The 13,187-nt window shown below is 43.1% G+C and overlaps 2 protein-coding genes across 3 annotated transcripts in view; one reads left to right on the top strand and one right to left on the bottom strand.

Annotated features, from left to right (window-relative positions):
* Window positions 1–9,740, bottom strand: part of DOP1B (DOP1 leucine zipper like protein B) — a 53,290-nt gene extending 43,550 nt beyond the window's left edge. Inside the window, exons 1-2 of one of the 2 annotated variants that reach the window (XM_069871542.1) lie at window positions 9,686–9,740; window positions 6,195–6,369 (exon numbers count right to left, since the gene is read on the bottom strand). In XM_069871542.1, the coding sequence (XP_069727643.1) occupies window positions 6,195–6,332 (138 nt within the window). In that variant the 5' untranslated portion in view covers window positions 6,333–6,369; window positions 9,686–9,740. The remainder of the gene's footprint in view (window positions 1–6,194; window positions 6,370–9,685) is intronic. The other variant, XM_069871551.1, reaches the window with a different exon arrangement.
* SETD4 (SET domain containing 4) overlaps window positions 1–13,187 on the top strand; it is an 89,262-nt gene that overhangs the window by 51,116 nt on the left and 24,959 nt on the right. The gene's annotated exons all lie outside the window — the stretch shown is intronic.

Below are 13,187 nucleotides of genomic sequence, written 5' to 3'. Positions count from 1 at the left end.
AGTAAGTAAAAAAAATTCTAGACAGAGCTCCAGCTTCCATAAAAATAGCAGCATGAAGTTCAAAGATGGTTGTGAGGAAACTGTAAATTGGGAGCTAACATTATATTTTAAAAGGGAGGAAAGAAAACATATGAAATACTGTCTTGCACGTTGCATTTGTGAATTGGGTGTGGTGGTAAAGTTCCATAAAGCAATTAGGAGGCAAAGCTCCCTTTTTTCTCAAAGATATAAGGCTTGCCTTCAACAGAAGGCAAGTGGTGCTTGTGCTTGTAATTCAGCCAACGATTGTCATAAAGCTGTGGCAGTCATAGTTCCCATAGAAGCAACCGGTGCAGTTAATGGCTATGCTCATTAAATCTGTGTTTCAGAAGAATCCTTCTCTTCTCTCCTCTCAAGACAGACATATTGTAACATTCAGTGTTCCTACTGAAACAAACAATACTTGTGCAGCTGCTATGATTTTTGTCTCTTTTCCCCTTCCCCTTCAAACAGATCAAGTGTCTGGTTGAGATCATATTCACCTTCAAGTTTTTGAAGTAATAAAAGCCTACAGAAACAAAACATATCATACTTACTTTATACTGAAAGTCAAAATAAAAAAACCCAAACCCTCTGAAATTGCAGACTAAAATTAATACTGCAAGAACTTACAATCTGTGCACTTACATGCTTGTTTTATGTCCATAGATAAAAAGCAGTTTGAAAGTGCTTTTTTAGAGCACCATTACTGAGCAAGTCAACCATGCTGTAACCATAAAATAAATCACTCTAGAACAATCGATTTTTCAAAGGTCATAATATTTTGTTTTCATAGTAAATAATAACTATAGATGAACATCTTGCTCAGAAGAGGGATGCTGGTTTCTCAGCCAGACTCAGTCACTAGTAAAACTTCTGTGCAAGTTTGATAGTGATGTACAAAAACTGTTGAAAAATAGTTGATGTAGGTATTTCTGCCAATATGCACGGCAAAATCCTGTCCAGTATACAGATACAGGAATGTTATCAGTCACTGTTTTTAAATATATATGGATTAAATGAACAAACGGGGTAGTTTAAACATTCACATTCATTGACAAAAACCCAGAGACATTTTTTTTTCTCTTTTGTGGACCAGTAAATTTCAGAGACGTTTTTGAAAACCTTCTTTCATAGTTTCCTTACAAAAGCAGGCTTTGGAGTCCACTATTCACTACTGCTCAGCAGTTTATTTTGAAAACTGCATCACCACACCAAGAGTTAAAACTTCTAAAAAATATATGCCTATAATCCAAATCAAACACTCTAATGCACACAATGCACTAGGAATTCCCTAACTCCATAATATTTTGAGGCTTTTAATTGCCTTGACTTCCCCATACATGAATGCTTTTATATGTATTTTATTTTGTACTCTGAACATTCCATGACAAGCATTTTCAATAGGAAAACAATGCTAAAATCACATGTTTCACTGACAAGCCCACATATGCTGAACCATCACCTATCTCTAGGTTTAAAAAAACACCCCTTCCCCCCAGTACTTTTTTCTATCAAATTATTGAAGTGATTTTGCAGAACTGTATCCTTTGAAAATATCGCAACAAGCTGGCAAAATCTGCAATAGCACAATTACATTCTAGCACTAAGACAATTGAGAGGATTACTATTCTGGATGCAGCAATCTGTTCTGAACCTCTGAAAACCTTCGTCACAGAATACTGCTGAACACATGAAAATTTGCAAAAACAATCAAAACATGGTTCAAAGCTGTATCCAAGAACAGTATTGAGAGGAGAATAATCCTGTTTCTTGAAGCATGAAGCAACCTAGGCTGCAGCTACTAAATGACCACTTTACAGTAACTTGAGCCTGAACAGAAGCAAAACACAAAGAAGGATGAAGTGGAGTTTGTGAGCAAGTTTCAGAGCAAAGATGAAGCTCCTCTTTAAAACATTAGCATCCATATCTACCACCTTTTAAAGCCACCTGTGTAGACCTGTCCATTCATATTCATATACAAATTCTTACAAACATTAATTTCCACTGTTTCTCCTTCACCATGATGATACATAACACCCACACTACTCAAATTAAAATCTCCAAAGTCTTTCTCTTACTAACTTAAGGTATAGCATAAATTAGTAAATTCTGCGAACTCTAGCTTTTGTTAGAAACATAAGTTTCTCTCCATCCTTCACTCAACATCACCCCTGGCACCTGCAGTTCTGTTCAGAACACTGCAGGAGAGATTCATCTTACCTAACCTTAGAAGCTTAGGTCAGCTAAAAAACACGGGTAAAACTGTAGTAACTGCCCTCAGGCTCCTTATAAAACCACTGAGGAACACATGCAATTTTAAGACAGTGTTCATCTGACTTACTTTAAATAGCAAGAGATGAGTCACAAAACAAGAACAAAACAATAAAACCCCTTATTCCTCTCCCAGTCTAAAAGTCACGAAAAGTGAAGCTGTCCACACTGAACCCATCTGAATTTAAATAAGGGTCATCTCCTTAAGTGACAAAAAATAATCTTTCTAGAGCTCTAAACTGACCCGTTTGGCTGAACTTTCAAATTAAAGTCGACTGATCTCTCTGTTGCTTTCCTGGTTCTATAACTCACTGTGAAACATCAGTTAGAATCATAGAAGCAATAGAGAAACTGTGGAAAACAACCCTTGGTTTAACCTTGGAAGCTAAGTAGTAATAGAAAAAAGTAGCAGAGCTGTCTCTCTTCATCAGGACTAACAGCAGCAAGATCTGCATGGTCCCTTGTTTCAGTCAAGACCAAAAGAATGTGGATCAGCTCTCTCCATTCTTAACCCCTCATTTTTAAGTAGGAGGTGTCTGTGCTGTTCCAGGCCTTGTATTGAAAAGGCAATGCCACTGAGCTTCTACATAAATAAGAGTGTGTGTTAACTTGTGGAATTCAGTAGTGCAGAGTATTGCTGAAGCCTGCCTACAGGAGTAAAAGCCTCAGAAAATATTACACCTATACAAGCAAGAACAAGCATGAAAAGTACTTCTGAAACTCCTCAACTTACTCGTCCTCTTTTGTCTCTTCCTTTCTTAGCATTGTACACCTGCTTAATAATAGGCATCATTGCACATCTGTTATTAACACTCAGGTTCCTGCATATAACCAGTGTTTTAAAACTTTCATCCCTGAGAAACCGTTGATCTCTCTCCCACCTAGTCGCTCCCTGCTCATTCACTCACCTAGAGAACTGACCATAGAAGAAATCAGGCTCTTGTACTACAAATACCGTCCCCAACACTAACAGAACTCAACAGCAATATTTATATTTCAGGATTTAAGAGACCAAGTAACTACAGGAGTTAAAAGACTAGCTATTAACATCTTTACTCACAATCTTCCTTTTGGTTCCTCTGACATATCATCCTTATTTTCATATGACAGACAGAAGCAGATGAACATGGGATGATTTGCTCTACCATTTCTTAAGCTCCTAAACTGATTTAAGTCCATAAAATACTACGGCAGATGGACAGATGTAACAGCTAAAAGCTTTTTTTTTGTTTGGGTTTTTCTATGCTGCTACATATTTTGACAATTCTGCTCCTGAAAAAGAGTTTCAGATAGGTGTTAATCAGTTCACTGTCTTCATCTAGGTCAAGATAAAAAATCAAAGGCTACCTCCTGCTAAGAAATCTCTTACCCTAATTATTTCTTTTAAAAAAAATGTGTAGACGTGGCACTTTGTGACACAGTTTAGTGGGCATGGTGGTGTTAGGCTGACAGTTGGACCAGATAATGTTAAGAGCTCTTTTCCAACATTAATGATTCTATGATGGTTTTCCCTTTTGAGAGAAGCACTCTGAAGGCCTCTGACTTTCCCTACTGACTCAACAGTAATTAGGATGAAACAGTGAAGGCTGAAACGAGTAACTCCCATTGCCAGAGCAATATCCAGCTTCTCTTTTCTGAAGAGGGAAGAAAATGGTTGCCATTAAAAAATGTCAATTTGGCAAATATCCTGATTTTCAATAAGGGTAAGAGGGAAGACTCTGGTGTTACAGGCCTCTCCGTCTCACTTCAGTGCCTCAGAAAATTATGGAGAATTTTATTCTGGAAATTATTGAAAAACACTTGAGAGACAATGGAGTCAGTGGTCATAGCCAGCATGTGGGGAAAGTCCCATGTAATCAACTTCATTTCTTTTCATGAGAAGGTCACCCATCTAGTTGACCAAGGGAAGCCAGTAAATGTGATTTTCTTGGACTTCAGCAAACCTTTTGATACTGCCTCTCATAGTAACCTTATGGATAAACTGTCCAGCACACAGCCAGACAAGTCCACAGCACGTTCGGTGAGCAACTGACTCATGCATTGGGCTCATAGGGTTTTAGTAAGTGCGGGTTACATCAGACTGTTGATCAGTCACCAGTGAGGTTCCCCAGGGCTCTATTTCAGGGTCAGTGCTCTTTAATGTTGTTATTAATGATCTAGATGGAGGAACAGAATGTACATTAGTTCAGTTTGCCCACTATATTAAATTAGATGGAGCTGTGGACTGCCTTAAGGGTAGAGAAGGCTTACAGAGGGATATGGATAGACTACAGAATTAGGCAATCTCCAGACACAGGAAATTTAACAAGAGTAAGTGCTGCATTTTCCACCTGGGACAGGATAATCCTGGTTATACGTACAAACTGGGGGATGAGAGGCTGGAGAGCAGCCCTGTGGAAAGACACCTGAGGGTTTGGGTTGATGGCAAGTTGAATACTAGTCGACAGTGTGCCCTGGTAACCAGATGAGCCAACTGTGTCCTGGGGCACATTGAGCACAGCTTCACTAGCCTTCTGAGGGAGGTGGTTGTCCTACTCTACAATGGACTGGTATGGCCCCATCTCAAGCACAGTGTGCAGTTTTGGGCACCTAAGTGTGGGAAGGACATAAATCTATTATATTGCGTCCAGAGGAGGGAGACTGAGATGATGAAATATCTTGAAGGCAAGACTTATGAGGAGTGGTTTAGGTCATTTGGTTTGTTCAGCTCATTTGGTTTGTTCAGCTTGGAGAAGGCTGAGGGTTGACCTCATCACAGTCCACACTTTCCTCAAGGGGAGCAGTGGAGGGATAAGTGCTTATCATAGAATCATAGAATCACCAGGTTGGAAAAGAGTCCAACCATTCCTATCAGATCTTTTCTGCCTGGTGATCAGCAATAGCACATGAGGAAATGGAATGAACCTCAGTCAGGGGAAGTTCAGACTGGACATTAGGAAAAGGTTCTTCACTGAGGGTGGTCAGCCACTGGGACAGGTTCCTCAGGGAAATGGTCATGGCACCAAGCCTGCCAGAGTTCAAGCAGTGTCTGGATGATGCCCTTAGTCATATGGTTTAGTTTTAGGTAGGCCTACAAGGAGCAGGGAATTGGACTCTGTGATCCTTATGAGTCCCTTCTAGCTTGAGATATTCTATGTTTCTATGGGTTCTCCTCCCCTTTGAAAACTCAGTAGAATTAAGGCTTAGCAACAACAGCGAAGGCATGCAAAGAATCTATCAGGTAACAACAGATACTTCCTTATGAATTCTGCAGAAGTTGCCTCCTCCCACCCCTGTTTCCTTAATGGCTGTTTAACTACTCTTGCCTCATGCACACTCAGGAAGAGCCTTATATTAAAAGAGACCAAATGGGACACAAACAATGTAGACCTTATTTCTTGGGCAGGAGGAGAGAACACACTTCCTAGGTGTTTTCCTGTAAAAGTCTTCTTTCTTCCTCTACTCAGCCATATGTTCCATGGTCATACAAAAGCCACCACCAGCAGCGAATCAATTACTTCCCCAAATACAAGGGAAGGGCATGGTCAAGTGAATGTGATCTTTAAGTATAAATTTGACTCAGCATATATACTAAAACTCATGACATCCTGCTCTACATAAAGACTTTTTTAGCTGCTCTAGAGCAACCAGCATCCTGAAGGTTTCTTCAATGCAAAACCTAAATTAACTTAGTTGCATAAAGAAAACAAATACCATTTCAAGGAAATCTCTGTTGGTTTTACCAGAATTTCTCACATTTATATAAAATATACTGCCTTAGCTGCTCCAATCACCCTTCCTTTAAGAATGAATATTTTTTCTTGAGTGAATTTTCAATTTTGCTAAATACTGTAAGTTACAGAAAAGTTAATAACAATACAAAGATAATGAACAAATGAAAAAATATTCTCCTGACAGTGTACCTTATTGAGTTTGCCAAGGGAAGATATAAGGTCTGCCCATTCGCTCGATGATTCAAAGTTTCTCAAAGCCTTCTCAATCGCTGAAGAATAATTTCTGTATCTGTAATCACCAAGTAACTCCTGCTCTTCTGGATCCATCTTTGGTTCTCATAGCAAGGTGAAATTTCCTGGTAAACTATAATGTGCACACAGTTACAAAAAGATACCATTAACACTTAAGTTCTGGCAAACCTGAAGTACTGTAAGATAACAATAAAAATGTAGAACCACTGACAGAGCATAATAAACTGGTCATCTGATCAAGTTTCACACAAAGTTAAAAATAGCTTAACAGGCATGACTCCAACTCCCCACTGCCTGTTTTACAAGTTTTGCAGTCACATTTTCCTATTTATGAAACATGGTTTTTTCCTTCCATGCACGTGGATCCCTCATACAATAACAAAGGAAAGGAATATAAAGTCTCATTATGAACAGTCAAAGTGTTGACAAGGAGTCAGGGAGAAGAAAGTAGTTTTCATAACTTAGCACCTGTGCAGTGTTTTGAGAAGTTACCTGTAGCCATGGAATGTGATACATTTCCTATGAAAATTCAGCTTCCCATTAAAGAGCCTCTCAGCCCAAAGCAGAAGGAGCTTTGAGAACTCCACATCTCAACTTGTCAGCAGCAGATGCTGAAGTACAAGTCTAAGGTGCTGTGCCAAAGCATCAAGGCATACATTTAAATATTCCTTTATGTCACCAAAAAGTATTTCTATGTCCTTGCAGAGGAAAAATAAGTTATTCAGACCTAATTTTGTCATATTCTGCAACACATTGAGATTAAAAAAGCAAATGACATCTGTTCTAGAACAATGAGAAATAGGTGTGGCTGGATTTTATGTAGTGAAAAAATCATACCTTCTCTCTTACGCTAGCTGTGACACTAGTTCTTCTGTTAGCTATTATAAAAATATTCTTCTAAAGAGATGTTTAGGTTTAGGAATGCCAAGTTAAGGTTAATCCATGCTATATCACTGATACAGAAAAGAAAGGACAGTACTACAGCAAAACATTTCATCATGTTTTTGAAAGATAACTGCTTTCATTTTCCTACTGTTAGGACACAAAAATAAACCTAAGTAATGTTCTATGTTCTTTCAAAGCAGCTCATCTCTCACATCACTTCAAAAAACAATCAGTGGAACAACTGTGTATCATCCATTAACTTCAATAAACAACAATAACTACATCAAGATTTTCTAGCCAACTCTCAGAAAAAAAAATGTTGGATGCACACATAAAAGAGAAGGGATTTTAAAAGCAGGTTTGAGCCACTTATGCACTCCCTGATAACAGGATTCAGCCTTTGCTGAATAAAAGCATACAGCCACTCTATGTCATCTAACCTAGATCTACCTCTATTTAAAAAAGAACTATTCTCATACAATGCCATTAGGGCTGTGCTTGGTTTGTTGGTTTTGTTTGCTTTGCTACAGTAAAGGTTTAATTTTCTGTTTTCCCCAGGACACATGCAATGCTTCTTACAGCAAAGAAATTTTAAAAAACCCCACTGCCTTGCAGGGTATAACATTCATCTGGGAAACAGCCATCCTTGCTGCAAAAAGGATTTTAAAAAAATGTCAACCCTCCCACAAAACCTAACAAAGTAGCAAATTTGCAATATACTGTCAGTGAAAATTAGAGTAATCCCATACAGACACTGCCCTAAAACAAGCAGGGCAAGAATTTTTTTTATCTCTGTTCTTTTAGTATCTTAGTCATTGGACTATTGGATTGTGTTCTTAGTCCCTACAACAAAGCATGAGCTAGGAAGCATCCTAGCAGCTCTCTGCCAAGCGAAGAGTGCTGCCACTTTCATAAATAGGCAATTTTTCCGGATCATTTAGAATCGGGCAGCTGTTTTGCTGACAGAACACATCAAATGTCTTCATTTGTTAATGCAATATACCCACAGGAATCCACTTAGAGAACAGGAATCAATCAAATTACCAACAGCACTTAAGGACATTCTAAATATTCTAAGAAAATCGTGCCTTAAAGTATTCTTATAGCATTAAAACTTGGTCTATTTAAGTAAAAGATGAGGGTTCCAAGGATAAAATAGAACACACCACTCAAGGAAAAAAGAACGCAAAACATAATAAAACTTCAACTGGGGGAAAAATTGTCTTACTGAGTTCTAGAGACACTGAAAAGACAAGTGAACAGTGTATTTCCACCCAGAAAAGCAGCGATGGAATGAATGATATAGCGTGCATTGATGTTCACATCCCTATACTGTTAGGTGTCAGGAAGGTTTCAAAAAACCCAGTGGCCTAAATATGAGCAATAGATCATATTCAAGCTTGTATACAAAGGCAGGAATCATGGAATCATAGAATGATTTGGGTTGGAAGGGAGCTTAAAGATCATCCAGTTCCGATCCCCTTGCCATGGGCAGGGACACCTCCCACTGGGTCAGGTTGCTCAAAGCCTCATCCAGCCTGGCCTTGAACATCTCCAGGGATGGGATATCCATGACTTCTCTGGGCAACCTGTTCTAGCGTCTCGCCACCCTCACAATAAAAAAATTCTCCATAATACCTAATGTAAATCTCTCCTCTTTCAGTGTGAAACCATTACTCCTTGTTCTGTCACTGCACTCCCTGACAAAGATCCCCTCCCCAGCCTTCCTGTAGGCCTCCTTCAAATACTGGAAGGCTGCTCTAAGGTCTCCTGGCTGAACAACCCCAACTCAGACTGTCCTTGTATGGGAGGTTCTCCAGCCCTCAGATCATCTTCGTGGCCTCCTCTGGACTTGCTCTAACACGTCCTTGCCCTTCATAGAATCACCAGGTTGGAAAAGACCCACCAGATCATGGTGTCCAACCATTCCTATCAATCACTAAACCACGTCCCTTAGCACCTCGTCCACCCGTGCCTTAAACACCTCCAGGGAAGGTGACTCAACCACCTCCCTGGGCAGCCTCTGCCAGTGCCCAATGACCCTTTCTGTGAAGAATTTTTTCCTGATGTCCAGCCTAAATCTCCCCTGGCGGAGCTCGAGGCCATTCCCTCTTGTCCTGTCCCCTGTCACTTCCCATGCTGATTTCTCCAGAACTTAAAAAAAACCCAACCAAAACCCCAAACCAACGCAACCCCAAAAGAAAAGCCACTTGCCAGCGACCTTTCGGGTGCGTCTTCCAAATCCTGGGTCACGAGCTTCCTCCGTCGATGGAGACGTTCGCAGTTACTCACCAATTCCCAACACTGTCTCACGGCAGGTTAACGAGGCGGGCGCTTGGCCACCGATCCCAAAGGACCAGGCGCCGCCTCCCGGGGATGCGGGCACCCCCCATATCCTTCTCCCCCTCTCCCGGCTCCCCTCCGACGGCTCCAGAGCCCGGGGAGGCGCGGGCTCCCTTCCCCGCGGGCGGCATCCCCTCCCGGCGCCGCGCCCGCCGCCCACGCACGCACCCGGCCGCTCTCCTCCCCGCCACCCCCCGTACCTGGCAAAGGAGCTCCGCGGACCTCCCGAGCCGGTGGCGACAGCGACGCGTCCCGGCGCAGGATGGGATGGGGACGGGGATGCGACGGGATGGGGGATCCCCGTGGTCCCTATGGCAACGGGAGGAAAAAAAAAAAACCCACCCCGCCGCCGCTGCCGCCAGGGCCGCGCCGCAGCCGGGGCGATACCACCGCGCAGGAGGGGGGTGGTGGGGAGGGGAAGGGGAAGCCCCTAGACCGGTGCGAGAGCGCTCCGAATGTCTCCACCCGGCAGCCACCGTTCTCGCCTTTACCCGCCGCCAAACACTGAAGGAAGGCCGCCCGTGGCGGTAAGCGCTACAGCCCACAGCGGGTCACCCGACACCCCCCTCCCCCCCCGCGGGGAAATGGTACAGCCCGGCCGCCGGGCCCGTGCGCCCAGCGTCCCCTGGCGGTGAGAGTTTTCCTTGCTTGGGACAGATTTTTGGAGAGGCGGCTCTCACGGGGAGGCGAGGGTCCCACTCGAGATAAATGTCCCATTCATGTCCTGTTCATCTCCCTCTGTACTCGGCACTGGTGAGACCGCTGCTCGAATGCTGTGTTCAGTTCTGGGCCCCTCACCACAAGAAGGATGTTGAGGCTCTGGAGCGAGTCCAGAGAAGAGCAACAAAGCTGGTGAGGGGGCTGGAGAACAGGTCTTATGAGGAGCGGCTGAGAGAGGTGGGGTTGTTTAGCCTGGAGAAGAGGAGGCTGAGGGGAAACCTCATTGCTCTCTACAACTACCTGAAAGGAGGTTGTGGAGAGGAGGGTGCTGGCCTCTTCTCCCAAGTGACGGGGGACAGGACAAGAGGGAATGGCCTCAAGCTCTGCCAGGGGAGGTTTAGGCTGAACATTAGGAAAAAATTCTTCACAGAAAGGGTCGTTGGGCACTGGCAGAGGCTGCCCAGGGAGGTGGTTGAGTCACCTTCCCTGGAGGTGTTTAAGGGACGGGTGGACGAGGTGCTGAGGGGCATGGTTTAGTGTTTGATAGGAATGGTTGGACTCAATGATCCTGTGGGTCTTTTTCAACGTGGTTATTCTATGATTCTATGATTCATTCCTATCAAATACTAAACCATGTTAAGTTCATATACATGTATGTTTAAGTTCATGTACTCTTGTTACTTTGAGACCAACTGCCTTTCCCCTTCCTAGCTATATCCTAGTAATATAATTTGGCATGTTATAGCAAATAAAAGTTATGCTTACTGGCAGCTAATAAGACTGCTTTATGCACATGCTGGAGGGGTTGGAGTCAAGAGGAGAAGGCTTCCACCTGTGCTTTCACTCCCCAGGCGTGTACATCTCCAAAAGCTGAACCAGGCCAGGTACCAAGAAGCGCTGCTGGTGTAGCTTCAGCACATGCTACCTCACTATAAAATCAGAGCAGTTGCTCAGAAGCTTTCATATAGACCACACGGCTCTCACATATTTCATCCATTTGGGAAGCTGGCACCTGCTCGCTGCGCCGAGAGCAGCCTGGATGCCTGAAAGTCCGGGTAATTTCACAGAAATGTGCAACATGTGGGAAATGTGTCTGACAAAACATTAAAACATTTCACAGTGATTTGCAGCTTTATTGTAGATCTGTCCTCATTTTAAAAGACAAATCTCTAGAAACGGGGGAGGGGAAGCATGTGTGCAATCAGGTTCTGAATTCAGATGGGGCTCCCTCATACAATAAAACAGCTCTGTCATTTGACTGTAACATTTTTCCTTAGGTATAAATAGCAGTAGATGTATTCAGTACTATGGGAGTCAACATAGCTTCTCTTTCTAAACTGCAATGCCATTTGTTTAAGTTTCAACTTCTAAATCATAGAATAGTTTGGGTTGTAAGAGACCTTAATGATCATCCAGTTCCAACCCCCCTACCGTGGGTAGGGACACCTCCCACCAGCCCAGGTTGCCCGAAGCCCCATCCAGCCTGCCCTTGAACACCTCCAGGGATGGGGCAGCCACAGCTTCCCTGGGCAACCTGTGCCAGTGCCTCACCACCCTCATGGTGAAGAAATTCTTCCTTATGTCTAGCTAAATCTTCCCCCCTCCAGTTTATACCCATTGCCCCTAGTCCTATCACTACAAGCCTTTGTAAACAGTCCCTCCTCAACTTTCCTGTAGCCCCTTCAGGTACTGGAAGGTCTCCTCGGAGCCTTCTCTTCTGCAGGCTGAACAACCCCAACTCTCTCAGCCTGTCCTGGTATGGGAGCTGCTCCAGCCCTAAGCTTTAGGGTTATGTAACTTTCAAGGCAGCGCAGCTTCGTTCTTAGAAATGAAGGACAGTGCTTCTGAATATATACCTGACTAAGCAAAGAACTTGTATTATTGATTATGTCCTTAACACAGAACATTTATGTCCTACAAAATAGCATGTTACTTAGGATATTTTTAAATTAATTTCTGAGGGTTTGGTATCTCCTTAGAAGTTATTTTTCTTGCAAATTTGTGTTCTTTGCACCAGTTATATGTGGGTGCCCAACTATTTATGCCATTTTGTTTTCCATCTAAATTTGAACCCCTTTGCCAAGTCTCTTAAGACAGAGGTCTTTTAGAATTTCAAATAAACAGGCAGGCAGGTGGAGGAGAGGGATCCTTCTGGCCTCAGCTGGGGAAATGGCTGCAGTATTAGGTCAGCAGCTGGTAGACACTAGAGCATCTCTTGACAGAGAGGCCACAGAAGTCTCTTATGAGGAACGGCTGAGAGAGTTGGGGTTGTTTAGCCTGGAGGAGGCTGAGGGGAGACCTCATTGCTCTCTACAACTACCTGAAAGGACATTGTGGAGAGGAGGGTGCTGGCCTCTTCTCCCAAGTGCCAGGGGACAGGACAAGAGGGAATGGCCTCGAGCTCTGCCAGGGGAGGTTTAGGCTGGACATCAGGAAAAAATTTTTCACAGAAAGGGTCATTGGGCACTGGCAGAGGCTGCCCAGGGAGGTGGTTGAGTCACCTTCCCTGAAGATGTTTAAGGCACGGGTGGACGAGGCGCTGAGGGCCATGGTTTAGTGTTTGATAAGAATGGCTGGACTTGATGATCTGGTGGGTCTCTTCCAACGTGGTGATTCTATGATTCTAAGTGCTCAGCCTACTGGGAAGCCTTGCTCAGAACTTACTCCAAAACTGACCAACCTCCAGACCAATCCACTTCCTCAGCTCCGGTGCTTCCAAATCTGCCAGTTGGTAAATCATTTGGAAAATAACTCTGAATGCTTTTTTTTGTATCAGAGGTTACACTAGTTCAAAGCATGTCTGTTGTACTATACAAGACTTCTTTTCAGGAAAGGCTATAAATCAATTTGTTACTTGCACCATGCCCACACTGCCCATGCTAAATCCTGGCTCTTGGGATGGGAGCAAATAATAGATTTACTGATGTAATCACTTCTGGAGACAGCCAGGCTGCATTTCAATCTAATGAACATTCACATTAACTTCCACATGCCGTTGACATCAACCTGGTTCATACTGGAAAAGCCTGCTCCAATTGTTTA

The sequence above is a fragment of the Phaenicophaeus curvirostris genome, chromosome 1 (assembly GCF_032191515.1).
Source record: "Phaenicophaeus curvirostris isolate KB17595 chromosome 1, BPBGC_Pcur_1.0, whole genome shotgun sequence".
Taxonomy (NCBI): Eukaryota; Metazoa; Chordata; class Aves; order Cuculiformes; family Cuculidae; genus Phaenicophaeus; species Phaenicophaeus curvirostris.
This window is presented reverse-complemented; position numbering and strand designations above follow the sequence as displayed.